This window comes from Pelophylax lessonae (assembly GCF_965119305.1).
Source record: "Pelophylax lessonae genome assembly, chromosome: 6".
Classification (NCBI taxonomy): Eukaryota; Metazoa; Chordata; class Amphibia; order Anura; family Ranidae; genus Pelophylax; species Pelophylax lessonae.
Window position 1 is genome coordinate 117,467,236 of NC_138773.1, and position 27,602 is coordinate 117,494,837.

Genomic DNA, 27,602 nt, shown 5'->3' on the forward strand with positions numbered 1-27,602 from the left:
ATTTTTCACCTTGTATTTCTATCTGAACACATCATATCAACCTGATATTCACATATTCGCCTAAGGGAAGTCTCAGGGGGTATGTCCCAGGACTATGGGCAGTCCCTGAACCCTGCTATAGGATGTCCGTTTTTAATCTGCCTAGTCAGGAGTAAGGACCTAGTTCTTTGCTGGGATCTCTGGTCCTGGCAAAAGTTTTTTTTTTTTTTTTTTTTTTTCCCTAGTTAGGTTTTTTCACCTTTTTTTTTTTTTTTCCCTGTGAGATTTACAAGCAGCTAAGCCGGATCTGGGCGGTGGGCTGGATATATAGATCCAGTGGTCACCTCAGCCGGCCACCCAGCTCTGCGCTAGGTCAGCCGCGACATAGTCCCACCAGACAGAGACTGGCCCTGCGAGTTAAACGTCCTGCCAGGTCGCATACGACCAGGTCTAGGCCAGAGTTGCAGCGCTACCCCTTTGAAGAGTCCGTTAAGTGGACTGTGCTACGGAGGACCCTCCGGTCTCCAGACTGAATAAAGCTACCATGGTCCCAGTGGAGGATTCCCAATCCTTTAGGGATCTGGCGAATAGAAAGGCGGAGTCTGTGGCCCACAATATGTACTCCCTGGCAGGGTCTGCGCTCAGACTGGTGTTTACTATTGCCCTTGTGTCACAAACCTTGACTGAATGGGCCAAGTTTCTACACCGTGACCTGGAGGGGTTACAACTTCCCCCTGCCTTTCAGGAACTGACGGACCAGTTGATCCAGGGGCTGCATTTTGTTTGCGATGCTTCGCTGGATGCAGCTGAAGGCACTGAATTGCTTTGTGCAAGTTCAAAGATTCAAGATGGAATCAATTCGCACGGTGGTGGCCTCCCTACACCAGGGGGATTTCCTGGCCTCCATAGATATCAAAGATGCCTATCTTCACATCCCAATATGTGCAAGACATCAACAGTTTCTGGGTTTTGACATGGGAGAGGATCACTATCAGTTTGTGGCGTTTTACCCTTTGATCTCGCCTCTGCTCCTCGGGTCATCACAAAGGTGTTGGCTCCGGTCCTGGATTTATTACGCCAGCGGGGGATATCGGTCCTGGGTTACCTGGACGATCTGCTTCTCCTTGCGGAGTCTCCCACGGCGCTGGTGACAAACTTGGAGATCACCATGAGAACCATGAGGAGTTCGAGTGGATTGTGAATCTCCAGAAGTCGTCCCTGGTTCCTTCCATGAGGCTGGAGTATCTGGGCCTGACTTTGTACTCGTCCTCAGCCATGGTGTTTCTTCTTCTGGACAAACTTCAAAAACTCCAGTCTGCAATTCAGCTATTGCTCTCTAGCAAATGGTTGTCCCTTCAGACTTGAATAAGAGTTCTGGGATTGTTGGTGTCTTCCTTCGAGGCGGTCCCTTACACTCAATTTCACATGAGAATACTCCAGAAGGAAATTCTTAAATGGAACAAAGATCCAAGTTCTCTAGACAATCAGATCCAGGTGACCAGGGGGTCCCTGTTATGGTGGCTTCGGTCCCCGATGCTCAAGCAAGGAAATTCCTTCCTCCCCATATATTGGACAGTGATCACCATGGATGCCAGTCTGTCCGGGTGGGGAAGTGTTCTCGACAAGCTTTCTGCTCAAGGGGGCTGGTCTCTGCAGGAATCCAGGTTACTGATCAATGTTCTGGAGCTGAGAGCAATCGGGCTTTGCCTAATCCACTGGATGGAGCACCTTCGGGGCTGTCCAGTGCGCATTCAATCAGACAATGCCACGGCTGTGGCTTATGTCAATCACCAAAGGGGCACCAGAAGTGTCCTTGCGGCCTTGGCGGTGGCAGGCATCCTTCGGTGGGCGGAACGCTTTTTTCCAGCTCTCTCCTGCCATTCACTTGGCAGGTGGATTACCTTAGTCGGCAGACCTTGGCTCCTGGGGAATGGTCTCTCCGGAGGTGTTCCAGCAGCTGTGCCTTCTTTGGGGCACTCCAGACCTAGATCTGTTGGCATCTCAGAGCAACAGGAAAGTGCAGAGGTTTGTGGCTCACTCTCGGGATTCTCTGGCAGACACCAGAGATGCGCTGCTGGCTCCATGGGGTCAGTATCAGCTGATGTATGCTTTTCCTCCGCTCAAGCTGCTGCCGAAACTTCTTTGCAGGGTAGAGGCGGAAGGGATTCCGGTCATCCTTGTGTCTCCGAAATGCATTGCCGGGCTTGGTACGCCAACCTGGTCAGGCTAGTCGCAGATGTTCCTTAGAGACTCCTGCTGTCTCGAGGAATGATCTTCCATCCTGCTTTATGGTCGCTGGCTTTGATGGCTTAGCTGTTGAAAGCCAGGTGCTGAAGTACAGGGGATTGTCTGCTTCTGATTCCCTCTCAGCTTAAAGCGAGAAAAGCGACTTCTAGAAAGATCTATCATCGCACTTGGAAGTCGTATATTGCGTGGTGGCTCGGATCTGGGCTTTCCTTCAACGGGGGGTTGATCAAAACTTGGCCTTGAGTACTATCGAGGGTCAGGTTTCGGCCTTGGCAATTTTTTTCCAAAGGCCATTAGCCACCCATTCCCTGGTACGTAGTTTTATCCAGGGGGTGCGACATTTAGTTCCTCTGGTGCAACCTTTGTGGCCACCTTGGGATCCCTAATTTGGTGCTGTCTGTTCTCCAGAAACCTCCTTTTGAAAATATTTGGGAGATTCCCCTGCTTACTTAACTTTATCTCAGAAGGTGGCAGCCTTGGTGTAGGAACTGGCGGCGTCGTCCTGTCATTCTCCCTCTGGTGGTTCACAGGGATAAAGTGGTACTTCGTCCGGATCCGTCCTTTTTCCAAAGGTGGTTTCCAGTTTCCATTTAAATGAGGACATTGTGTTACCCTCTTGTCCTAAGCCTAAACATCCTAAGGAATTTGCATTGCATACTTTGGATGTGGTTTGGGCAATCAGGGTGTACTTGGCGACTACTAGGTCTTTTCGAAAGTCAGATTTGTGCTTTGTAATCACGGATGCGCCTATTTCCTGATAGATCAGACAGACGCTTGTGCAGGCTTATTCAATTAAGGGTCAGGTTCCACCTTTCCCTGTTAACGCGCAGGGCACTTAGTGTTTGCTGGGTTTTTCGCCATCAGGCATCTGTGGTTCAGGTTTGCAAGGCGACTACCTGGTCATGTTTTTATGGCATTGCTTTGAGACGTCCCTACTGCTATTGAGAACCGAAGACTGCGTCCGTCAATGAACGATAGAGAAAATGGGAATTTTGTCTTACCCTAAAATTTTTCTCTGAATTTCATTGACGGACGCAGTACCCACCCCTCTATTATTGAGTTGGATTGGTATTGTTTTCTCTGACACTGCTTTGATACAAAACTGACATCCTATGGCAGGGAGAGCGGATATACCCCCTGGGACTGCCTATAGGCATAGCCAGAACTTTTTCCTGCCTAGTGTTCTACTCCTGTAGGGGGCAGCATAACCCTAATGCTATTGAGAACAAGATTGCGTCCGTCAATGAGTTTCAGAGAAGAGGATTTTACGTTCAGACAAAAATCCCATTTCTCTTACGTCCTCGGACAGTTGCCGCCCAATGGTATTTGCAGGGTTCGTACGGTCCTTAAACCTGGAAAAGTGATGGAATTTTGAGATGACACTTTCCAGGCCTGGAAAGGTCATGGAAAAGTACGATTTTAGAAATGTTTTGGAAAAGTCATGGAAATCTGGGGGGGGGGGGGGCGGCAGGCAGCGGCGGGGGGAGCAGATGCTTAAAACTTTATTGCAAATGTATTATTTTATTTTATGTTTGTGCACATTGATTTCCGGGTCCGCAGCAGCCGAGGAGTAGATCATGCACTAAGCACCAATCGCTGGCAGCGGGGAGGGCCGGGCTGCGGTTTGCCTGGATGTGACTGGCCAGCAGCAGCAAACCAATCACAGGCGGCGGAAGTGTCACTGGAGGGCGGGCCGCTTGAACGTGATGATGATGCGGAAGGGGGCGGTAACCGTTTCAGTTACCGCACCCCCGCGTCATCACGTTCATGCGGCCGGCCCGCTCTCCAGTGACGCTTCCGCTGCCTGTGATTGGTTTGCTGCTGCTGGCCAGTCACATCCAGGCAAACCGCGGCCCGGCCCTCCCCGCTGCCTGTCATTGGTGCACGATCATTTCCTCGGCTGCTGCTGGCCAGTGACCGACCGTAGGGCAAACTGCGGGCACCTACTGTACCAGTCCTACGGGAATGTTAAAAATAAATGTAAATAAATAATTAAGCATCCAATCCTGAGTCGCCTTTCTGTGAGAACTCTTTTCTGCCTCATGGGACTGTTAGGTTTGGCCTAAGAATAGTAAGCGCCGCATTTTGTCCAGCTGCACCTTTGTCTGCCACCTGAACCGCTTTATTTGGGCAAGCAGGAGCACCACTGTTCTTTCTCCCAAAAGTGCCGCATTTGTGCACCATCAGATCTGTGCCATCCATACCAGTCCGCCTGCACCTCATGACTGTCGCTTGGGCCTAAAAAATTACTGTGCTGCATTTTGTGCATCTGACTGTCTGTGCCATCCATACCAGTCCGCCTGCACCTCATGACTGTGGCTTGGGCCTAAAAAGATTACTGTGCTGCATTTTGTGCATCTGACTGTCTGTGCCATCCATACCAGTCCGCCTGCACCTCATGACTGTCGCTTGGGCCTAAAAAGATTACTGTGCTGCATTTTGTGCATCTGTCTGTGCCATCCATACCAGTCCGCCTGCACCTTATGACTGTCGCTTGGGCCTAAAAAGATTACTGTGCTGCATTTTGTGCATCTGACTGTCTATGCCATCCATACCAGTCCGCCTGCACCTTATGACTGTGGCTTGGGCCTAAAAAGATTACTGTGCTGCATTTTGTGCATCTCACTGTCTGTGCCATCCATACCAGTCCGCCTGCACCTTTATGACTGTGGCTTGGGCCTAAAAAGATTAAGTGCTGCATTTTGTGCCATCCATACCAGTCCGTTCACAGTTACAGCAATGCCAGGGAAATGCAGCTTTAAAAATATATGGCTTCATGACGAAAAGTATGAGAGGTGGCTGGAGAAAGATCAGGACCCGGGACGTGCTAAATGTACAGTGTGTCGTAAAACATTTGACATTTCGAACATGGGAGAGGCAGCGCTGTCTAGCCACGCTAAAGGTGCAAAGCACCAGTCTGCAGCTGCGTGCTCGACCGCTTCCAATCTGATCGCTGGCTTTTTCACCCGTGCGCCTGAAGTGACACCTGCTCACAGCTGCGGCAGCGTTGCTTCCACCTCATCCTCTGTAAAACAAGGGACCATTTTGAGTCACGCTGTATCCAGAAACGAAGCTCTAACAGCAGAGGTACTGTGGGCTCTAAAGGTGGTTAATTCACACTATTCATAAAAGTCTTGTGAAGACACAGGTCAGCTTTTCCAGACTATGTTCCCAGACAGCAAGATAGCGGCCAGCTTTGCATGCGGCGAACGTAAGTGTCATTTATATTAGTAAAAATATGCTGGGTGTGACATAGATTTTCTTCTTATTTAACACGTATACATAGACATTTCATGAAACATTAGGTCATGAATATTTACGTGAAGTCATGGAATTTCATTGGTGAAAATGTGTATGAACCCTGTATTAGCCTTCACTAATGGGTAATGGTGCCCTCTGCAGGAGCAAGGCTAGGCAGATAATTATCAGGTTAATACAAAAAAACTTTTATACCTCTGCACGCCACTAGGGGGGCCATCCCTCAGCCATTATCCTGAACTTAATCTGATATTACCTTAGTTTTATGCTGCCTAGCTCAGGAGCTGGTTAGGTTTCTCTGACTGAGACCTTGTGTATGTTTTCTTAGTTTTTTTTCTAAATTCATGTGTTTTTCTTCTCACAATAGATTTTATTTTCTCTCACGATCACTAGTTAGGGATTCCTTTCCTGGAGGACTACAAGTGACTGCAGAGCTGGGCCTCGGACTGGGTAATATAGATCCTTATGGAGTCCCAGCCTGCCAACAAGCGTCGCAGGTTACTGGTACGCCCAGGCCTCGCAACGACAGTGCCCCTCCGAATGGTGACGAGCCAGCAGAGCTGCGTCTTCGCTGAGGGTGTCTCAACTCGGATCGCCCGCGTGTTGCCAGCATCCCTCCTTGGCTGACGGCACCCCCACTGAAGGTGGGAAGTCTCCCGTATCTGAGCGGTGCCTGCTTCCTGGACTGGTGAGTACGGATTTCCCCGTGGCCCTGGGGATTTTTGGGGGATAGCAGGGCTGGTGGTCTCTCTGTAGGATCCCCCTTCTGGCCGGGTTGTTGTTTTTTTCCCTCCCTCCTGCTGGGGGCGCTGTATGGGATACTTGTAGTACTTGGGGGGGGTGCTCTATAACTCGGGGGGGGGGTCTCCCTGGGGTCCCCGATGATAGCCAGAATGTGATTGTACACTTTATTCGCCGCCGTTTAGAGCGGCCGCCATGTTTAAGGTGGGCAGATTTCTAGGCTCTGTGTGAGGGCAGCAGCCATGTTAGGATTCTGCACATGCTCCCGATCGGGCGCCATCTTGGATGTGAGCAAATGCCTAGTAAGGGCAAGCGGCCATTTTCCCTGTGACTTTTTACATTGAGTTTCAATAGGCACCTTTTTTGTCTGGGCTCGATGTCTGGGCCTCTAGCGGTAGGAGTTCACTTCCTCCTTAACACATCTCCTGTGTAAAAATGTGCTGACAGGCTGGGGGATTTTTGTTAATCCTTCTGTCATTTTTCAACCAAAACGTTTTTTACTTGTTGGGAATTTTTATGGAAAAAATTGACTCCCAGGACAGCAAATCCCCTGCAGGCCTGGTGGGGGCTTCGGGTCCACCCTGAAGCCTCTGCTATTACCTCTATCTCTGCTGTGCTTGCGACTTTGGTGTCCCATGTGGATCTGCTGCTGATGGAATGCTCCTCCAAAAAACGACCTGTGCCCTCCCAGTCCTCTGACTCTGAGCCAAACATTGGTTGCCAAGGACAATGGTCCCCCTGAGGGGTCCCGGTCCTCCGCCTCTTGAGGTGGAGGAGGAGGTGGCATCTTCCTTTTCGGTAGCGCAGGTACACGCGCTACGATGGATGTTCCCCTTAGCGACGTTAAAAGAAACTCTCTATCTTGATGATGAGCCGTCTCAAGTCAAGTCAGCGGTCCGCTTTTGGTTTCCGAAGGGCCCAGAAGTCAGGTCAGGTTTTTCCCTGCCCTGGGGAATTTCACGGGAGTGTGAATGACCAGTGGCGGTGCATTAGGCACATGTTTGTGGCGCCTAAGCGTTTTTTCCCTCAGCTATCCAATTTGGGGTCGGGGGACAAACGTAGGACGGTGTCCCCAAAATTGGGGATCACACTATGTCTAGGCAGTATAAGCCCACTTTGATGCCAGTAGAGGATTCCCCGGTATTCAGGGACCTGGCAGATGGGCGTGTGGAAGCACTCGCCCGCCACGTTTAACTGGTGGCGGTTTTCCCTGTTAAACCCTGTATTAGGCCATCCCCGAGGCAAATCAGGCTCTCGCGGCATGATCCAAGGTGCTTTGCAGCACTCTGGTGGCAGAGTCGACCTTTCCGCCTGTCCTTGCCATGGTGGATTGAATCACCCAGACTGGGATGTCCTTGTGCGACGCAGCCTTGGACGAGGCCCCTTTGATCGCCTGGTTGTTCGCGGTAGGGGTCGCGCTCCGCCGCCTTACCTGGTTGAAGAGCTGGATGGCTGACCAGGCATCCAAAAAGTTTGTTTCTGAGGTCCCCAAAATGGGGGGGGGGGGGGTCGTCTTTTTGGGAAAACTCTAGCTGAGTTAATTAAGGGGCTCACTGGAGGTAAGAGTACTCTGTTGCCCCAGGTCTCTAAGGGTAAGCCCCCCCCCCTCCGCGGCAGGGGCCCTCCTTCAAGACTCAGTGTAATTCATTTTGTGCGTTTGGGACGCAGGGGAAGGGTGGCCACAAGAAGCCGTGGATGAGTAAGCCAAAAGCCCGTCAGTCCACCTCTTCCTGAAGGGACAACCTCACTCGTTGTCGGGGTGGGGGGTCGTCTGCCTTGCTTCGGGAGCCCTGGTTGTCCGGCATTCAGGACAGGAGTGTTCACATGCTGATTCGTTCAGGGTACAAGATCGAGTTCGATCTCGCCGCACAGACAGGTTCTTTTTGTCCAATCTCCAGCTGTTCCCCGATCGTCTGGGATCTTATGGGGGCAGTGCACGATCTGCTTGCCCAAGGAGTCATTGTACCCGATCCTCCACGGGATAGGTTTCGCGGGTTTTACTCCAACCTGTTCACGGTGCCCAGAAAAGAAGGCGCGGTGCGTCCGATTCTGGATTTGCGGTCTCTGAACCGCTTTGTGCGGGTACAGAAGTTCATGATGGACTCTATCCGGTCGGTGGTGGCATCGTTGAGGCCCGGGGACTTCCTGGCCTCCATCGACTTGAAGGATGCATATCTACACATCCCTATTTTCGAGAGTCATCAGTGATATTTCCGCTTCACGGTGGCTGGGGAGTGGGGAGCACTCCCAGTTTGTGGCGTTACCCTTTGGTCTCGCTTTGGTTCCCAGGGTTTCACCAAGGTATTGGCTCCGGTTCTACCTTTGCTACATTTTACGGGGCATTGCGATCCTCAGTGGCCTGGGTGACCTTTTTTTAAGGTCAAGCTCGTGTGACCTTGGCGAGCGCTCTGGTCGTAACGGTTCAGACACCCCAGGAGTTCGGGTGGACCATCAATTTTCAGTCGGCTCTGACTCTCAAGTCATTTTCAGTACCTAGGGATGGTCCTGGACTCTGCTCAAGCTCGGGTCTTCCTTCTGGAGGAAAACCTCGGAACTCTGTGGGTTGAGATCAGGTCTCTCGGGCACAACGATCTCTCCTCCTTGCGGATCTGCATGCGGGTTCTGGGCCTGATGGTTTCGGCCTTCAAAACTGTTCCGTTTGTTCAATTTCACCCTGGGACTCTGCAAGCGGAGATCCTGGACAGCTGGAACAGGACACCTCAGTCCTTGGAGAGGATGTCATTGAGTCGCCCGGTTCGGTCGGCTCTCTTGTGGTGGCTCCGGTCGCCATCCTTGACGCAGGGCCAGACCTTCCGGCCTCTGTTGTGGTCGATTCTCAGCAAGGTTGCCAGCCTGTCGGGCTGGGGCGGAGTTCTGTGTGCACTTTGTGCCCAGGGGACGTGGTCGACTGGGGAGACTTCGCTGCCGGTAAACGTCTTGGAGCTCAGAGCGATCAAACTTTCTGTTCCGATGGTCATCTCTACTTCAGGGGTGTCCGGTCCGGATACAGACGGACAATGCCACGGCTGTGGCTTTTATCAATTACCAAGGGGGTACCAGGAGTGCCCGGGCGGCCAAGGAAGTGTCCGAGATTCTGTCTTGGGCCGAATCACACGTACGGCGATATCTGCTGTTAACATTCCGGGTGTGGACAACTGGCAGGCGGACTATCTGAGTCGCCAGACCTTGGACCAAGGGGAATGGTCCTTGCATCCGGAGGTATTTCGCCTCCTGTGCGCCCGGTGGGGGACCCCAGACGTGGATCTTTTTGCGTCCCGTCTCACCGAAAAGGTGGAAAGATTTGTGACCAGAACTTGCGATCCTCTGGCGGACGCCGCAGACGCGTTGGTGGTGCCTTGGCATCGCTCTCGGCAGATGTATGCCTTTCCTTTTGATTCAACTGTTGTCCAGGTTCCTTTGCAGGTTGGCGTCGGAAAGGATGTTAGTCATTCTCGTGGCCCTGGACTGGCCTCGACTTCTGTGTCAAGGACTGATCTTCCATCCTGTTTTACGGTCTCTGGCTTAACGGCATGGCTGTTGAAAGCCGGGTCTTGAGGGATAGAGGTCTTCCACAGGCGGTCATCCCTGCCTTGCTAAAGGCTTGTAAAGCAACTTCTAGGAAGTTTCATCACAGTACTTGAAAAGCGTAAATCGCTTGGTATGAAGCGCATGGTTCTCATCCTCGCTCCTTCTCGGTGGCGAAGGTCTTGGCCTCCCTGCAGAAGGGCGTGGGTCAGCGTCTGGCGCTGACTGCGGTCGAGGGTCAGTTGTTGGCCTTGGACATTTTTTTTTTTTCCAACGACCTTTGGCATCGCATTCCTTAGTCAGCTCCTTCATTCCAGGGGTGCGACATTTAACCCCCCCCCCGGAATGCTCCCTTGCCTCCCTGGGATCTGAATTTGGTTTTGTCTGTGTTACAACAACCTCCCTTCGAGAAGATCAGAGGGATTCCTCTGTCTGGATTGTCCCAAAAAGTTGCCTTTCTGGTGGCTATCACGTCGGCTCGCAGAGTGTCTTGCGTTGGCGGACTTGTCTTGCCGCTCTCCTTTTCTGGTACTTCGTAGAGATGAGGTGGTTCTGCGACCGAATCAGTCTTTTTCTTCCCAAGGTGGTTTCTTCGTTCCGCCTCAATGAGGATATCGTGTTGCCTTCGCTGTGTGCGCAGCCCGAGCATCCTAAGGAATTTGCCTTGCATTCCCTGGATGTGGTTCGGGCGGTCAAGATCTACCTGTCCACTACGGAGTCTGTTCGAAGTCTGATTTTCTATTTGTTCCTCCTGAGGGACCTCGGAGGGGATCGGCCGCCTCTGCGGCGACCATTTCTGAGTGGATCAGTCAGACGATGGTTCCGGCCTAATCCATTTGAGGTTAGATTCCTCCTTTTCCGGTAAAGGCCCATTCTACTCGAGCCGTTAGTGCCTCAGTGCCTCTTGGGCTTTTCGCCATCAGGCTTCTGTGGCTCAGGTGTGCAAGGGGGCGACTTAGTCGTCCTTGCACACTTTCTCGATGTTTTACAAACTTGATGCTTTGGCATCTTTGGATGCTTCCTTTGGCCGCATAGTTTTGCGTGCGGCGGTCGTTTTCAGGGGACATTATTTTTACTGTCCCTCCTTCTTGGGTTGTTTTTTTGTTATTCTGGGTTTGTTTCCAGTTTTTTTCCTGTGGGCTCAGGTTGTTGTTGGCCCGGCTGTTTGCGTTACCTTCTGAGTTGGTTGCGTTGTTTTACCACCCCTCATACCTGCACTGCTTTGGGACGTCCCATTAGTGAAGGCTAATACCATCAGGCGGCGACTGTCAGAGGACGTAAGAGAAAATTAAATTTTTGTAAGAACTTACTGTAAAATTTTCTGTGAGTCCTCTGGCAGTCGCCGCCCCCACCCCTCTGGTTTTGTTTGTGGGGATTGTTGCCTTCCGGTACTGCTTGCTACAAACTGAGGTAATATCAGATTGGGTTCAGGATAATGGTTATGGCCCCCTAGTGGCATGCCGAGGTATAAAAGTATTTTGTATTAACCTGATAATTATCTGCCTAGCCTTGCTCCTGCAGAGGGCGCCATTACCCATTAGTGAAGGCTAATACCATTGGGCGGCGACTGTCAGAGGACTCAGAGAAAATAATTTTACGGTAAGTTCTTACAGAAATTCTATTTTTTTTTATATTCTATTTTTTTTATATGCGTTGAACACTATATGAATAATGTTGTATTTAATGTGCGACACGTTATACGTATATTTATGTAAACCCTCTCATACACTAGGTATACATTTTTGAGCGTGGCTTTTTTTTTTTTTCCTTTTCTTAGATTATTATGCAATAATTGTTGTATTGTAGTGTCAACAGCTGTTTTCTATGACAGTAGCGCAGTAATTTATATACAGTATATTTTTTTTTTTTTTTAGTCCTCTACAATCCTCTCCAATTTTCTACAGTAAAACTTGACGCGCAAAAAAAAATTGCTGCCACGCCAACTCTCCTGTGACTGGCAGACTAATTAGGAGACTTATGCATAGGCATGAGAGAAGGGGTGTGAGTCCCACAGCCAGTCACACAGATTGCTCCTGAAAGGAGTTCCAGCTTGAGGAGACTGTTGCAGACTTTGGGGGACCCTTATCGCTGCTTATAGAGAAGAGGGTAGAGACAACCCCTCAATGGCTGGGCACTTTTACTGTGTAACTACTACTTGAAAGTAGGGCATTACAGTAAAAGTTGAGGAGTTAATTGTATCCTCCTGCTGAGCTCTCTCCCTGGGAGCTGTGGGGTTAAATCTGTGTTAGGCTGTTTGGTTCTGTTGATGATGACATTCTCCTCCTCCTTTAGCAGAGATGAGCACAGAAAAGTGTCAGCAGTGTTCATTGTGTACTGTTCCCTCCTGCTATGAAAGTCTGCATGCCCTGTGTCTCAAATACCCCAGTGTTTGAGGATAACGGATTTCACGGTCTTCAGCTCGGGATTCAAGCTGAAGTGTGTGCCAGGGGAAAGGGGGAGTGTACATATGGGAGGGGGGAGTCCTCTGATGTCAGGACTCCGCCTCCTGAGCTCTGGCTTGTAGACACGCCCACGGACCGCCATCTTTTAGAGGCCTGTGACAGGCACAGGGATGAAAAATGCATGTACAACTAATGTGCTTTTGATCTTTACAGAAAAGGCTAACATATGGTGTATGTATCTGTAATTGTTTAACATGAGGTTTACATCCACTTTAAGAAGTAAATCCAATAGGCACTGCCTGTTTACTCCCATACTCCTGCTACAGGATTGGCCCTTGAATGTCTCTGATCTCCAGAGATGGCCCCATGGAAGCCTAGGGGGATCTTTTTGTATACATTTGCACACTATTGCTGTACATGTAACAATGTAGTATGCCACATTACTCTTAGAGCATTATTGATTTTTCTAAAGAGGGCACCACAGAAGTTACTGTCTTTTAGTTAATTTCCTTGCAACCTTGGAAGGAGTTTTCCCAGAGTGAGTAGCAGGTTGCTGCTCTTGATTTAGATTTTGTCTTTAGCTCATTTTTTTTTTTCCCCCTGACCAAATGGATAAGGAGATAATGAAGAGAGTATAAAAAGGAGCAGAGAGCTCCATTTGCAGGATACACAAAAACAAACAAAAAGAAAAATCCATATAAATAAAACATCCCAACCACTCTGTGTATTTTAATGTGTCTTATCTGTTTTAGTTGGTTATGACCAGTCTGCAGTCTATATTGGAGAACCTGGACACGCCAGAATTGCTGTGCAAATGTGTAAAATGTATCTTGCTTGTGTCCCGATGCTACCCACATATCTTCAGCACAAACTTCAGGGTGAGTGTTTTCTTAAATATTATTACTCCACTCTCTCACAGTTGGAAACAGAACTTATTAGCTAATGAGCGTTTTTGTACTGGTGCTTATGACCTGTCCTTGGATATCAGACAGTGGCTTGATGTGGGTATTATGAACTATCATTGCTTAAAGACACACAGGTTGATTTACTAAAGGCAAATATACTGTGCAGTTGCTCTAGATCTGAGGGGAAGCTCTGACTTCAATCATCCAATCCTGTGCAAGCAGAAATCATGTGTTTTTTAATTTTCCTTGCATGTGATTGAGTCTTCTTTGCAAAGTGAAGCTTTAACTTATTTATCAAGCTCTGAAACAAGTGTACTTTTGCAGTGCACAGTATACTTTATTTTTTAATAACTCAAGCCCAGTGTCACCTTACCTATACAGGCCCTCTCGGATCTTTTTATACTTGCCTTGTCTGCATTTCCTTGCAGTCCAAGACTCTACCCAGCACTTCTGGGTAAGGGGGAGCATGTAACCTGCTCCTCTGTGACAGTATTTGGGTCAAGTAGACAATTTCTAGGTCTGAGAATGGTCATCTGACCAAGATCTTGATGGCTGCAGCCCTGTTAGCTTAGATTGCAGATTTCAGCGCTGACTGCAACAGACTGACGAAGGAGCAGTGAGGGAGTGCAGGTAGGGGGTGAGTACATTGGAGGGGATGGACTTCTTTGCAGTGACACTGTCAATGCCATGCATAGGCAAGGTGGTGATGTTTCTTTTTAATATGTAAGCTTGCCTGATGGAGGAAACTTTATAGCTGCTTCCTCCTAACTGAAAAAATACAGCTTTGCAAATTGACCTTTTTCCTGACAATGGTCCTTTAAGGCTGTCTGCTGGAACAAATGGGCATATCAGTTGTCCCCAATCTGGTTGGTCTATGGACGGAAAAGCAACAGGTTACTTAAATAGCAGCCCCACCAGCAGCACATGCTCTGCTTTTTGATCCCCATTCTAATCTAACTAACTTGCAGGTGCAAAATAAAACACTTTCGACTTCAAGGTATTGGAGAACATGTGGCTTGTACTTCATTTCATAGGACTGCACTAATGATTTGTTTGACACTCCAAACTGTCAAATGGGAAACATCACAAAACTCTGTAAGTCATAACTTACACAAAGCTTTCTCCCTTTTGTTCCTGGAATGATTAGGAAGCCAAGGGAGTTAGTATGTGCACCTAATGAAACTTCTGAATGCATTTCTAGCCAAAACTGCCTCCTCTCTCCGGGTATAGAGATTTTGAGCCTATGTTGGCAGACTTCAGTGGGCAAATGCATTGCAGGACACTGGCAGAGTAATCCTACACCATGGGTTATGGGTGTGGACCTTTTTAGATGATTGGACCTTGGCAAAGCTGTAGATGACACACCACCTCGGTATTTCCCCTATTATCCTACCCCAATCGGAGTCCTCAGTTTTCTGAAGGTGATGGGACCTTTTCTGCATGAAGAATATCACCCATAGCTTAATATTTCATTTTTCTCTTACGTCCTCCGACAGTCGCGGCCATCTTCATATTCGTCACAATGGGGTATTAGACTTTGCTCCGTAGGAGTAGCTAGGCAACAGAATATGTTAACATTAAAGCTTTTAACATATCCCACCCCCAGGGGGTGGTCCCCTCAGTCAATACCCTCCTACTTCCTGTATCCATATCTCAGTTTCAATGTCTAGCTTGTCAGGAGTAGCTGGATGTCTCTATGCTGGGGCATTTTGTCTCAGCCTTTCTCTTCTTTTTTGATTTTTGTTTGAGTTTTTTCTCTCTCTTTACTTAGCTGTTCTTTTTGTCAGCATTAGTTAGTTCTTCTGATGAAGAGGATTCGTGCGGGCTGGGTCGCGGGCTGATCCCCCTGGTCGCAGGTTGTGGGTCAGTGGCTTCCCAGCCTGCCATCGAGCGTTCAGTCAGGTAACGCTCCTGACACAATGAACGACCCATCCCTGTTCGGTGCAGGAATGCTATGGTGAGGTGGCTACCTCACTGGACGCTGTGCTGTTTCTCAACCCCAGTTTTTCTGCGTCCTGGCTGCGACTCTCCCTGTCACATGTGCAGTGGCTTGTTCGCCTGTGCGGGTTCCCCACGCCATCTAGGAGGTAAGTGTATCTGTGTGGGGACCAGTCTGTTTGGGGGGGTGTCAGTCTGGGACTGTGTAACCTGCCTCTGTTCACACTGTTAAGCTCCCTATCTCTCTGGCTGCATGCTGTGGGCTGCAGGGGGGGGGGGGGGCTGTGCTGCACTATCTGTGTCAGACTGTGGATGTGTGACAGGCTGTGTGCTGTGGGGCATGATGTTTCATGTTTGGGCACATACAGCGATCGCTGCGGCGGTCCGCCATGTTTTTTTACTATGCTGTGGTGTTTGTTCTGCGGTCCTCACTGTAGTGGAGGAGCGGCGTTTTCGGCGCCAAACGGCGCCATTTTGGCTGCGCTCGCTCCGGCCGCATGATTACACTGCAGGCGGCCATTTTCTTGTAGCCTTCCATAGGCTTTCATAGAGCGCCCTGAGTTTCATCACTTCCTTTTCCCTGGGCGCACCGATCGATGCGGCAGCAGTGGTCTCTCCAGGTTTTTATCCTCTCTTCTTCCTATATCCTTGCCTGAGTTAAGTTTTATCCCTGTGGGGGTCTCATTGTGCTAGTGTGTGTGTTCGGTGGGCTGCGCTCGCCGCGCTTGTTAAAGGGGCAGTTAACCCTTTATTCTCCAGCATTTTTTTGGGGCAATGGATTCTCAGGAAGGCAAATTTCCTGCCACTTTGGTGGGAAGCCAAGGGACTGCTGTTTCCCCCCCAGGGGGGATTTGGCTGCGGTGGTGGCTAACCTTGCTGCTCAGGTGCAAATGCTTGTGGCTGCTCAGTCCACAAAAAGGCCCAGAGTTTCAATTTCCTCTGATTCAGAGGGTGATGGTGATGGGGCTGCTATGGCTGGGGTCTCCTTATCGGGGTCCCGTTCCTCCCTGGATCTCGTGGGGTCCGAGGTGGAGGCTGAGGTTGAAGGGGTTGATAATTCCCCCCCTGGCTCGCCTGAAGAGCTTGCAATCATGGATGAATTGGTTGCTTCTATAAAACAAACGCTGCGTTTGCAGGATGAACCATGTCCTCCTGCTGCCCTGGCAGCTTATGGGACGCAGAAAAGACGCAAGACATCGCAGGTCTTTCCCTGCACTGATGATTTTCAGCGCGCTGTTAAGGAACAATGGCGCAATTTACGCAAGCCTTTTGCTGTGCCAAGTAGGTTCAAGCTGCGTTATCCTTTCACGCCTACTACGGTGGATCACGCGATCGTAGTTTTGAATAAGTCCACTGCGATTCCTGCAGAGGATACTCCGGTGTTCCGAGATGCCACGGATAGGAGACTGGAGTCTCTTGCCCGTCATACTTATTCTGTTACGGGCTCGATGCTAAAAGCTCTGTTTGCCTCTCTTATGGCAGCCCAGGCTGTCGCGAGTTGGACGCAGGTGCTTAGGCGCGTCCTGGTGGCTGATTCGGCCTCACCGGCGACATTGGATATGGTGGATCAAATCCATCAGGGTGTCATGTATTTGTGTGATGCGGATTTGGATTTAGTGGCGTTGGCAGCACGTGTACACAGCGTGGCGGTGTTGTCTCGCCGCCTGGTTTGGTTAAAGTGTTGGTCTGTGGACCAATCTTCGCGCAAGACCTTAGCCAATCTGCCTTATGATGGATCTCGCCTTTTTGGAGAATCCTTGGATACGTTGATAAAGGGGATCACGGGTGGTAAGAGCATGCTCTTGCCCCACTTCCCCAAGGCTAAGGCGGCTCCTGGTAAGAATCATGCTAATTTTCGGCCTTCTCAGGGGTCCTTTCGTGCCTTTCGGTCGCACTATAAGGGCAAAACCGTTCAAGGGTCAAGGCTCCCAAAAGAAGCCGTGGTCAGGTAAGCAGAAGTCCGGCCAGTCCGGACCCGCTGCCCATAACAATGCGGCCTGAAGGGACGCCCTCACCCAGTTCTGGGGTGGGGGGACGCTTGCTCGGTTTTCTTCAACCCTGGCTGGCCCGTGTTCGGGACAGGTGGGTTCAGGAAATGGTTCAATCTGGCTACAAGATCGAGTTTCTCTCTCGGCCGGAGAGCAGATTCTTTCCCTCAAATCTTCAACTGTCTCCGGAGCGTTTGCGGGATCTGCACCTAGCGGTGCGGGACCTGAGGGCTCAGGGAGTGGTGGTTCCGGTTCCTCATCGGGACAGATTTCGGGGGTTCTATTCCAATCTGTTCACCGTGCCCAGGAAGGAGGGCAAGGTTCGTCCAATTCTGGACTTGAAGGCTCTGAACCGCTTTGTGCGGGTTCGCAAGTTCCGCATGGAATCCCTGCGGTCGGTGGTGGCTGCCCTGGTTCCGGGAGAATTCATATCCATCGATTTGAAGGATGCGTACCTTCACATCCCGATTTTCGAAGGTCACCAGAGGTACCTTCGATTCGCCATTGCGGAGGATCACTACCAATTCGTGGCGTTACCTTTTGGTCTCGCTTCGGCTCCACGGGTTTTCACCAAGGTGCTTGCGCCGGTTCTGGCTTTGTTGAGAGCCCAGGGCATTTCTGTCCTGGGGTATCTGGACGATATTCTGGTTCGGTCTGCGACCAGCCAGGGTCTGGAGAAGGACCTGTCCGTCACGTTGCAAACTCTACAGGAGTTTGGTTGGACGATAAATTTTCCAAAGTCGACGCTGGGTCCGTCGGTTCGGCTTCCCTACCTGGGAATGATCCTGGACTCGGTCCAGGCGAAGGTCTTCCTGCCAGACGACAAACTCAGGACTCTTCAGGAAGAAGTCGGGTCCCTCAGGGACGTTCCGTGCTCGTCGCTCCGGACGTGCATGAGATGTCTAGGGTTGATGGTCTTGGCTTTCGAGGCGATTCCCTTAGCCCAGTTTCACACGCGAAGTCTCCAAGCGGAGATCCTGTCCAGGTGGGACGGGCGACCACAATCTCTGGATCTCCAGATTTCGTTGAGCCATCACACCAGAAGGGATCTTCTGTGGTGGCTCCAGTCGCCGACGGTGTCAGGGGGCAAGTCCTTTCGTCCTCTTTCATGGACGGTGATCACCACGGATGCCAGCCTGTCGGGCTGGGGTGGTGTTCTGGGCGTTCTGTCCGCCCAGGGAACTTGGTCGGAGGGGGAGTCCTCCCTTCCGATCAACATTCTGGAATTGCGTGCAATAAATCTCTGCCTTCGACGTTGGACGGACAGGCTGCAGGGCCGTCCGGTTCGGGTGCAGACGGACAATGCCACGGCGGTGGCCTACATCAACCACCAGGGGGGCACCAGGAGTGCCCGTGCGGCTCAGGAAATAGCCGACATTCTGTCTTGGGCCGAGACTCACGTCCCGGCGATATCGGCAGTTCACATTCCGGGGGTGGAGAACTGTCAGGTGGATTATCTGAGCCACCAGACCCTGGACCAGGGGGAATGGTCTCTCCACCCGGATGTCTTTCAGAAGTTGTGCGCGAAGTGGGGTCTTCCAGATGTGGACCTGTTCGCGTCTCGTCTGAACAACAAGGTGAAAAGGTTCGTGGCAAGGACGCGCGATCCTCGGGCAGACGCGTCAGATGCGTTGGTAGCTCCGTGGCATCAGTACCGACTGATGTATGCGTTTCCACCGATTCAATTGCTGTCCAGGTTCCTTCGCAGGTTGCACTCGGAACACAGCACGGTGATTCTTGTGGCTCCGGACTGGCCCCGCCGGTCCTGGTACGCAGACCTCGTGAATCTGGCGGCCGGCGTCTACCTCTTCGAGACGATCTCCTGTCTCAAGGGCCGATATTCCATCCTGCTTTACAGTCGCTGGCTTTGACGGCCTGGCTGTTGAGACCGAGGTCCTGAAGGATAAGGGTCTCTCTCCTGAGGTCATTCACACTTTGATCAACGTGAGGAAGTCTTCCTCGGGGAAGGTCTATTACCGTACTTGGAAGGCCTATTTTGCCTGGTGTGAGTCCAGGGGGTTTTCACCTCGCACATACTCGGTTTCTAGAGTGTTGTCCTTCCTTCAAACGGTTGTCGACCAGCGTTTGGCGCTGGCTACGGTCAAGGGTCAGGTGTCTGCGCTGGCCGTTCTTTTTCAACGTCCTGTGGCTTCTAACTCCTTGGTTGGCACTTTTGTTCAAGGAGTGTGACATCTGGTCCCTCCTAGGAGGGAACCTCTGCCTCCTTGGGACTTGAATCTCGTTCTATCCGTGTTACAACATGCTCCTTTTGAACAGATCAGGGAGATCTCGTTGGCTATGTTGTCCAAGAAGGTCGCCTTTTTGGTGGCGATCACTTCGGCTCGCAGAGTGTCGGAGCTGGCGGCCTTGTCCTGCAAGTCTCCGTATCTGGTCATTCACTTGGATAAGGTGGTCTTGCGACCTAATCCTTCCTTTCTTCCGAAGCGAGTTTCGGAGTTTCATCTCAATGAGGACATTGTCTTGCCTTCGCTTTGCGCGAAGCCTAAACATCCGAAGGAGGTGAGGTTGCACTCTTTGGATGTTGTTCGGGCGATTAGGGTTTACCTTAAATCGACTGAGTCTTTTCGCAAGACGGATTCTTTGTTTGTTCTTCCAGAGGGTCCTCGGAAGGGCATGGCGGCGTCGGCTTCTACCATCGCCAAATGGATCAGACAGACCATTGAACAGGCATATGCTTTGAAGGGGAAAGTTCCCCCTATGCCTGTGAAGGCGCACTCTACCAGGTCCCTGAGTACGTCTTGGGCCTGTCATCATCGGGCTTCTGTGGCCCAGGTGTGTAAGGCGGCGACCTGGTCGACCGTGCACACTTTCACAAAATTCTACAGAGTGGATGTTCAGGCATCGGCAGATGCTTCCTTTGGCCGCAAGGTTCTTAGTGCTGCAGTTCTTTAGGGTCCCTTGTTTTGGACCCCTGGCTGTTTGGGATACGTTTTTTATCCCTGGGTTATTTGTTTTTCCTGGGTTGTTGCTCCTGTTGAGCACACTTTTTTTTTTTTTTTTTTTTTCATGTTGCCCAGCTGGTTTCCTTCCTTTGGTAAGGTTCCTTTCTCTGATGTGGAGACTGCGTTGCCTTTAGGCGCGGCTGCGTTTCCCACCCCTCATGTTTGCACTGCTTTGGGACATCCCCATTGTGACGAATATGAAGATGGCGGCGACTGTCGGAGGACGTAAGAGAAAACGTAATTTTTGTAAAATCTTACCTGTAAAATTCCTTTCTCTGAGTCCTCCGACAGTCGCCGCCCCCGCCCCTCTTTTGGGGTTTGGTTGTATACTCTACTCTACTGCTATTCCACTGAAACTGAGATATGGATACAGGAAGTAGGAGGGTATTGACTGAGGGGACCACCCCCTGGGGGTGGGATATGTTAAAAGCTTTAATGTTACATATTCTGTTGCCTAGCTACTCCTACGGAGCAAAGTCTAATACCCCATTGTGATGAATATGAAGATGGCGGCGACTGTCTGAGGACTCAGAGAAAGGAATTTTACAGGTAAGATTTTACAAAAATTTGCGGTTGTCTAATTCCAGCATAGAAGCAGTGTATCTGGATTTGCGCAACCTCATTAAAATCTTGCGAGCTGTGTCCGGACCGTGTGCTGTGACAACAGCCTGCAGTGTTGCTTCAGGCACTGGATCCTGCATGGATACTCATCTTGACACTTGGTGCCACACGTTCAGTTAGCCACAGGGTGCTGTACAGGTCCAGGGCCTAAATTAATTGTCCTCTTGCGTCCTCTGACAGTCGCTGCCCAATGGTATTAGCCTTCACTAATGGGTAATGGCGCACTCTGCAGGAGCAGGTTAGGCAGATAATTATCAGGTTAATACAAAAAAACTTGTACCTCAGCATGCCACTAGGGGGCCATCCCACAGCCATTACCAGGAACCAATCTTATATTCAGTTTCATGCTGCCTAGCGTCAGGAGTAGACTACGTCTTCATGGCTGAGACCTCGAGTGTCGGTTTTCTTTATATTTTTTCCCGACTTTTGTGTTTTTTCTTTACACAATATATTTTTATTTCTTCTCACTATCACTAGTTAGTCAGGGATTCCTTTCCTGGAGGACTACAAGTGACTACAGAGCTGGGCCTCGGACTGGGTATCATAGATCCTTATGGAGTCCCAGCCTGCCAACGAGTGTCTCAGGTTACTGGTATGCCCAGGCCTCGCAACGACCGTGCCCCTCGGCAGAGGATGTCTCAACCCCGATCGCCTGCGTGTTGCCAGCATCTCTCCATGGCTGACGACACCCCCACTTAGTGTGGGAGGTCTCCCGTTTTTGAGTGGTGCCTGCTGCTGCACTGGTGAATACTGAACCCCCTTGTTCCTGGGGACGTTTGGGGAGTTGTGGGCCCACTCCTAGGGGATAGCAGGGCTGCTGGTCTCTCTAGGATCTCCCTTCTGGCCGGGTTGTGGTTTTTTCCCTCCCCGCCCTGCCTCCGCTGGGGGTGCTGCATGGGAATGCTGTGGAGGTCTCCCTGGGGTCCCTGCTTATGGCCAGAGATGTGTTTGGTGCATTTATTTTGCAGCCATTTAAAACGGCCACCACTTTAGTGGTTTGCAGATTCTCAGCTCTGTGTAAAGACAGCAGCCATTTCTGCTCTGGTTCCCAGTCGGGCGCCATCTTGGATGTAGGCAACATGCCTAGTAAGGGCAGCGGCCATTGTCCCTGTGACTTTTGCCATAGGCTTACATAGGCACCTTTTCTCTGGGCTCAAGGGCTGGCCTCTAGCGATGTGAGGTCACTTCCTCCTCCATTTTTTACCTTGTGTAAAATGGGCTGACAGGCTGGGGATTTATATCTCGGCCATTATTTGACCAAATCAAATTTATTTTTTTTGCTAGTGTGTTTTCTCAAGGGGCTTTTTCAGTTGGTGCAGACTGCGGGGGGCAGTGTCCCTTTTTTCATTTAAGGCAAAAATGGTCTCCCGTGATAAATCCCCCCGCAGACCTGGTGTGGACTTCGGGTACACCTGAATCCTCTCCCCTGGCACCCATATCTGTTGCCCTGGCGAATTTGGCGTCCCAGGTGAATCTGCTGATGTCGGCACGCTCCTCCATAAAAAAAGCGTCCTCCCAGTCCTCTGACTCTCAGCCCGAATTGGTTGCCATGGACGATGGTCCCCCTAAGGGGTCCCGGTCCTCCACGTTGAGGGAGAGGAGGAGGGGAAATTTTCCTCCTCGGTAGCGCAGGAATGCGCTATGATGGATGATCTCATGGGCGTCATAACTGAAATTTTCTATCTTAACGATGAGCCAGCTCAGTCAAGTGAGCGGTCTGTTTTGCTCAGGTTCCTCAGACCCCAGACAGTCGGGTCAGGTTTTTTTCCTGTCTGGTGGAATTTCACAAAATCGTGAATGGCCAGTTACGGCGCATTTAGCGCATGTTGGTGGGGCCTAGGCGTTTTTCCACCCGCTCTCCTTTTTTTGGAGGCGGTAGACGAACGTTGGTCGGTGTCCCCAAGCAGGGGATCCCACTGTGTCTAGGCTGACTAAGTCCACCTTGCTGCTGGTAGGGGATTCCCGGTATTCAGGGATCCGGCTGATAGGCGTGTGGAAGCACTTGCCCGCCACATATATCTAGTGGCGGATTCCCTGTTAAAACCTGTGTTTTGCCTCAGTGATTGCCTCTCAGGCGTTTATGAGCTGGTGCAAGGGGCTTTGCAGCAGGATCAGCTCATCCACACTGCGATGTTCCTGGGCGACGCAGCCTTGGACGTGGTTACGTTGGTCACCCGGTTGTCGGCGGTGGGGATTGTGATCCACCGCATTACATGGTTAAAGTGCTGTTTGGTTGGCCACGTGTCCTAAAAGACGGCGTCTGAGGTCCCCTATGTGGGTGATCGCCCTTTTGGGGTACCTCTAGCTGAGTTGATATGGGGCTCACGGGAGGTAAGAGTATTTGTCTGCCCCAGGTCACCAAGGGAGAGCCTCCCGGAGGGGGCCCTCCAAGACTCCACATAATTGCCTTTGTGCCTTTGGGACGCAGGAGAAGGGTATTCCTTTCCATCTTCCCAGTGGCCACTAGGAGCCGTGGACGGGTAAGCCAAATGCCGGTCAGGATGGTTCGGCGGCCCAGTCCACCTCTCCCTAAAGGGAAGCCCTTCCCGTTGTCAGGTTGGTGGGACGTCTGCTTGCTTTCAGGAACCCTGGTTGTCTGGCATTCGGGACAGGTGGGTTCACCAACCAATTCGTTCAGAGCACAAGATCGGGTTGATCTAGCCCTGCAGACATGTTCCTCCTATCCATTCTTAAGCTGTCCCCTGCTTGTCTCAGATCTCATGGGGGCGGTGCATGGTTTGCTTGCACACGGAGTCATGGTACCCATTCTTTTTCGGAAAAAGTTTTTGCGGTTTTGACTCCAACCTGTTCACGGTGCCCAAGAAAGAGGGCACGGTGTGTCCAATTCTGGACTGGTAGTCCCTGAACCGCTTTGTGCGGGGGGTGTTCAGGATGGGATCCATCCGGTCGGTGATGGCCTCGTTGAGGCCTGGGGAATTACTGCATCCATCGCCTTGCAGGATGCGTATCTCTACATCCCTATTTTCGAGGGTCATCTGAGCTGCTTCCGCTTCGTGGTGGCTGGGGAGCATTACCAGTTCGTGGCGTTGCCTTTCGGTTTCACTTCGGCTCCCAGGGTTTTCACCAAGGTGTTGGCTCCGGTCTAGCTTTGCTGCGTTTACGGGGCATTGCGGTCCTCGGTTGCCTGGACGACCTCTTGCAAGGTCGAACTCGTGTGACCTTGGCAAGATCTGGCTGTGAAGGTTCAGACACTTCAGGTGTTTGGGTGGGCCGTCAATTTCAGAAGTCGGCACTGACTCCCTCTACTCGTTTCCATTACCTAGATGGTCCTGGACTTTTGCTCAATCTCGGGTCTTCCTTCCGGAGGACAAAAATCGGGACTTTGCAGGAGGAGATCGGAGCTCACAGAAATGACGATCTCTCCTCTTTACGGACCTGCATGCGGGTTCTAGGACGGCTGGTCTCGGCCTTCGAAGCAGTTACGTTTGCTCAATTTTACACCAGGTCTCCAAGCGGAGCGCCTGGACAGGTGGGTCAGGACACCTCAGTCCTTGGAAAGGAGTATTTCCTTAAGTCATCCGGGTCGGATCTCCTGTGGTGGCGCTGGACGCTGTCCTTGACACAGGGTTGGTCCTTCCGACCCCTAATTTGGACGGGTGTCACCGCAGATGCCAGCCTGTCGGGCTGGGGAGGAGTTCTGGGCACGTTTTGGGCCCAGGGGACGTGGTTGGCGGGGGAGTCTTCGCTACCGATCAACATCTTGGAGCTCCTAGCGATCACGCTTTGTCTGTTTCCGGTGGTCACCTCAGCTTCAGGGGTGTCTGGTGCGGGTACAGGTGGACAATGCCACGGCTGTGGCTTATATCGATCTCTAAGGGGGCACGTGGAGTGCCCGGGCGGCCACGGAAGTGGCCGAGATTCTGTCCTGGGCCGGATCGCAGGTTCCTGCGTTCTCAGCCATTCTCATTCCGAGTGTGAAACTCTGGCAGGTGGACTATCTACGTCGCCAGACTTTGGACTGCGGCCGGTCGGGGACTCCGGGCATGGATTTGTTTGCGTCCCGTCTCCACAAAGTGGTGGTAAGGTTTGTGGCCAGGGCTCGCGATCCTCTGGCAGATGCCGCGGATGCGTTGGTGGTGCCTTGACACCGCTATCGGCTACTGTATGCCTTTCCTCCAATTCCACTGTTATCCCAGATGTCAGTCATTCTGGTGGCCCCGGACAGGCCTCAATGGTCCTTGTACGCGGACGTCGTTCAGATGGTCGTCGAACATCGATGGTGGCTTCTGCGAGACTATTTGTCTCAAGGACTGATCTTCCATTCTGCTTTACAGTTGCTGGCTTTGTCGGCATGGCTGTTAAAAGCCAGGTCCTGAGGGATAGAGGTCTTCCTCAGGCGGTCATCCTTACCTTGTAAGAGGCCCGCAAAGCCACTTCAAGGACATTTTTTTGCCGCACCTGGAAATCGTATATCACTTGGTGCGAAGTGCATGGTTTACATCCTCGTTCCTTCTCGGTGGCGAAGGTCTTGGCCTTCCTGCAGTAGTGCGTGGATCAGCATCTGGTGCTGAATAAGGCCAAGGGTCAATTGTCGGCCTTGGCCGTCTTGTTTCAACGACCTTGGGCGTCGCTTTCTTCCGCACCTTCATTCAAGAGGTGTGGCATTTGGATCTCTTGCTTCCAGGTGACCTGAATTTGGTTGTCAGTGTTACACTAAACCTCTCCAAGATCATCAGGGAGATGTCGGTCTATGTTGTCACGAAAAGTTGCTTTTCTGGTGGCCATCACGTCGGCTCGCAGAGTGTCTGAATTGGCGGCCTTGTCCTGCCGTTCTTATCTGGTACTTCATAGAGATAAGGGGGTTCTGCGACCGAGTCAATCTTTTTTTCCCAAGGTGGTTTTCTTCCACCTCAATGAGGATATTGTGTTGCCTTCACTGGGTAGACAACACAAGCATCCTACAGAGTTTGCCTTGCATTCTCTGGCTGTGGTCCGTGTGGTCGAGGTCTACCTGTCCGCCACGCAGTCGATTTGGCAGTCTGATTCTCGGTTTGTTCTTCCTGAGGGACCTTGGAAGGGATTGGCCGCCTTCGTGGCAGCCATTTCGAAGTGGATCAGACAGACGATGTTCGGGCCTATTCCATCACGGGTCAGGTTCCTACTTTCCCAGCAAAGGCTCTTTCTACTCGAGCAGTTAGTGCTTCTTGGGCTTTTCGCCATCAGGCAGGCGTCTGTAGCTCAGGTGTGCAAGGCGGCAGCCTGGTCGTCCGTGCACCTTTTCACTAAGTTTTACAAACTTGATGTTTTGGCATCTTTGGATGCTTCCCTTTGGCCGCAAAGTTTTGAGTGCGGCAGTCGTTTGAGGGGACATTATTTTTCTGTCCCTCCTTACGGGGTGTTGGTTCAGTTTGGTTCCAGTTTTTTCCTGTGGGCTCAGGTTGTTACTGGCCCGATTTATTTGCGTTACCTTCTAAATTGGTTGCGTTTCTTTCCGACCCCCTCATACCTGCACTGCTTTAGGACGTCCCATTAGTGAAGGCTAATACCATTGGGAGGCGACTGTCAGAGGACGTAAGAGAAAATAGAATTTTTGTAAGAACTTACCGTAAAATTATTTTCTGAGTCCTCTGACAGTCGCCGCATTTGCATGCCTGCATTTTTATTAGTGTCCTAGGAGGATGGATCTATTTTGTTCAGCTCTGGTGAGAAAATTCTAATTTTTTGCTAGCCTTTTTTTTGCTTGTCCTTTGAAAGGAAGGAAAATTCAATCAAGATTCCTCTACAATGCTACTTGTGCAGTTCTCCACATAGCAACTAACTGGATTCACCTTTATTAAGCCCATGTTCACATTGGTTCAATTTGACATGCCAAGTCGCATGTCAAACAGGAGCCAATTGCTGGCAATGGCACCGTCCGAATCGGTGCGACGCCAACTTTGCGCCGACGCACTGATTCCTAAAAGTAGTTTCTGTACTACTTTGGGCAATTTAGGGGGGGGCTATTTCCATAGACATCTGTGCAGGAACCCACACAGATGTCTGAAATCGCCCCCCGAAGTCGGACTAAAATGCCGGCTTGAAATTTGTAATTTGGGCCTGAGCTGATACAGAGCAAATACAGCAATTGCGTTCTGCTCTGCTTTTCTACCCCTGAAGATGTAATGCTTTTCTACCCCATAAGATTTCATGCTATTAATTTCCAGTATGGCTCTTTTCTCCATTCTCATGCCATACGATTTTATGGCTTAAAGTTTGTACTGTAAAGCTCAAGCGGTCTTCAAAAGGTGCCTCACATGTATACTTTTTAGAGAGATGTCTGATTGGTGTACTTGACGAAATGAGAGGTCAAAGATGGGAAGGTTTTGTATTCAGAGGAAGGTCCCAAAACCAACATCTCTAGGAGCCCCTAACTGCTGTCAATGTCCCCTTCAACATCTTGGCGCTCATTGCAGTCAGCTTGGTCACAGCAGCACTAGACTCCCCTTATGAAGGGCACCCTATTGTGGTGCAGCCAGACAATACCATGGTGGTGGCCTACATCAGCCGTCAAGGGGGCACCAGGAGTTTGGCTGTCTTGAAGGAAACAAATCAGATGGGAGAACTCATTGTCCAGCAACCTCTACAAACCGTATGCCTGGAATAAACTGGAAAGTGATTTATCATCGCCTGTATCAAGGGACGTGGGGTCTTCATTCAGATTTCTCAATCTGATATGGCAAATAAGCATTTTTCCAGATGTGGACATCCTATCTTCCAGATTCAACAACAAACTACCTCGGTTTGTTATTAATATTGGGAAAAACTGCTCTTACCTGAATAAGTTCTGGAGCAGCAACTATAAAGTGAGATATACTCCAAAAAAAAACAAAGTACAAGTTGTGCTAAAAATGTGAGACCTGAATTAAAAATGACATTCATGAAATATTGGGTGAAAAAAAATGAAACCATATAATTTAAAAGCAATAGATTGTGATGAGAAATTCAATATTGTAAACACCAGTGACAGTCCAACATATATTGGGATTGTGAGCCTTTAAACGTGAGAGAGTAGCACAAAGAAAATATCCGTGAATT

At 50.6% G+C, this 27,602-nt stretch overlaps 1 protein-coding gene across 4 annotated transcripts in view; it reads left to right on the plus strand.

Moving 5' to 3' along the window:
- Positions 1 to 27,602, plus strand: part of SMG1 (SMG1 nonsense mediated mRNA decay associated PI3K related kinase) — a 795,166-nt gene that overhangs the window by 61,322 nt on the left and 706,242 nt on the right. For all 4 annotated transcript variants that reach the window (XM_082260927.1, XM_082260924.1, XM_082260925.1 and 1 more), the window contains exon 7: positions 12,905 to 13,030. In XM_082260927.1, the coding sequence (XP_082117053.1) occupies positions 12,905 to 13,030 (126 nt within the window). The remainder of the gene's footprint in view (positions 1 to 12,904; positions 13,031 to 27,602) is intronic.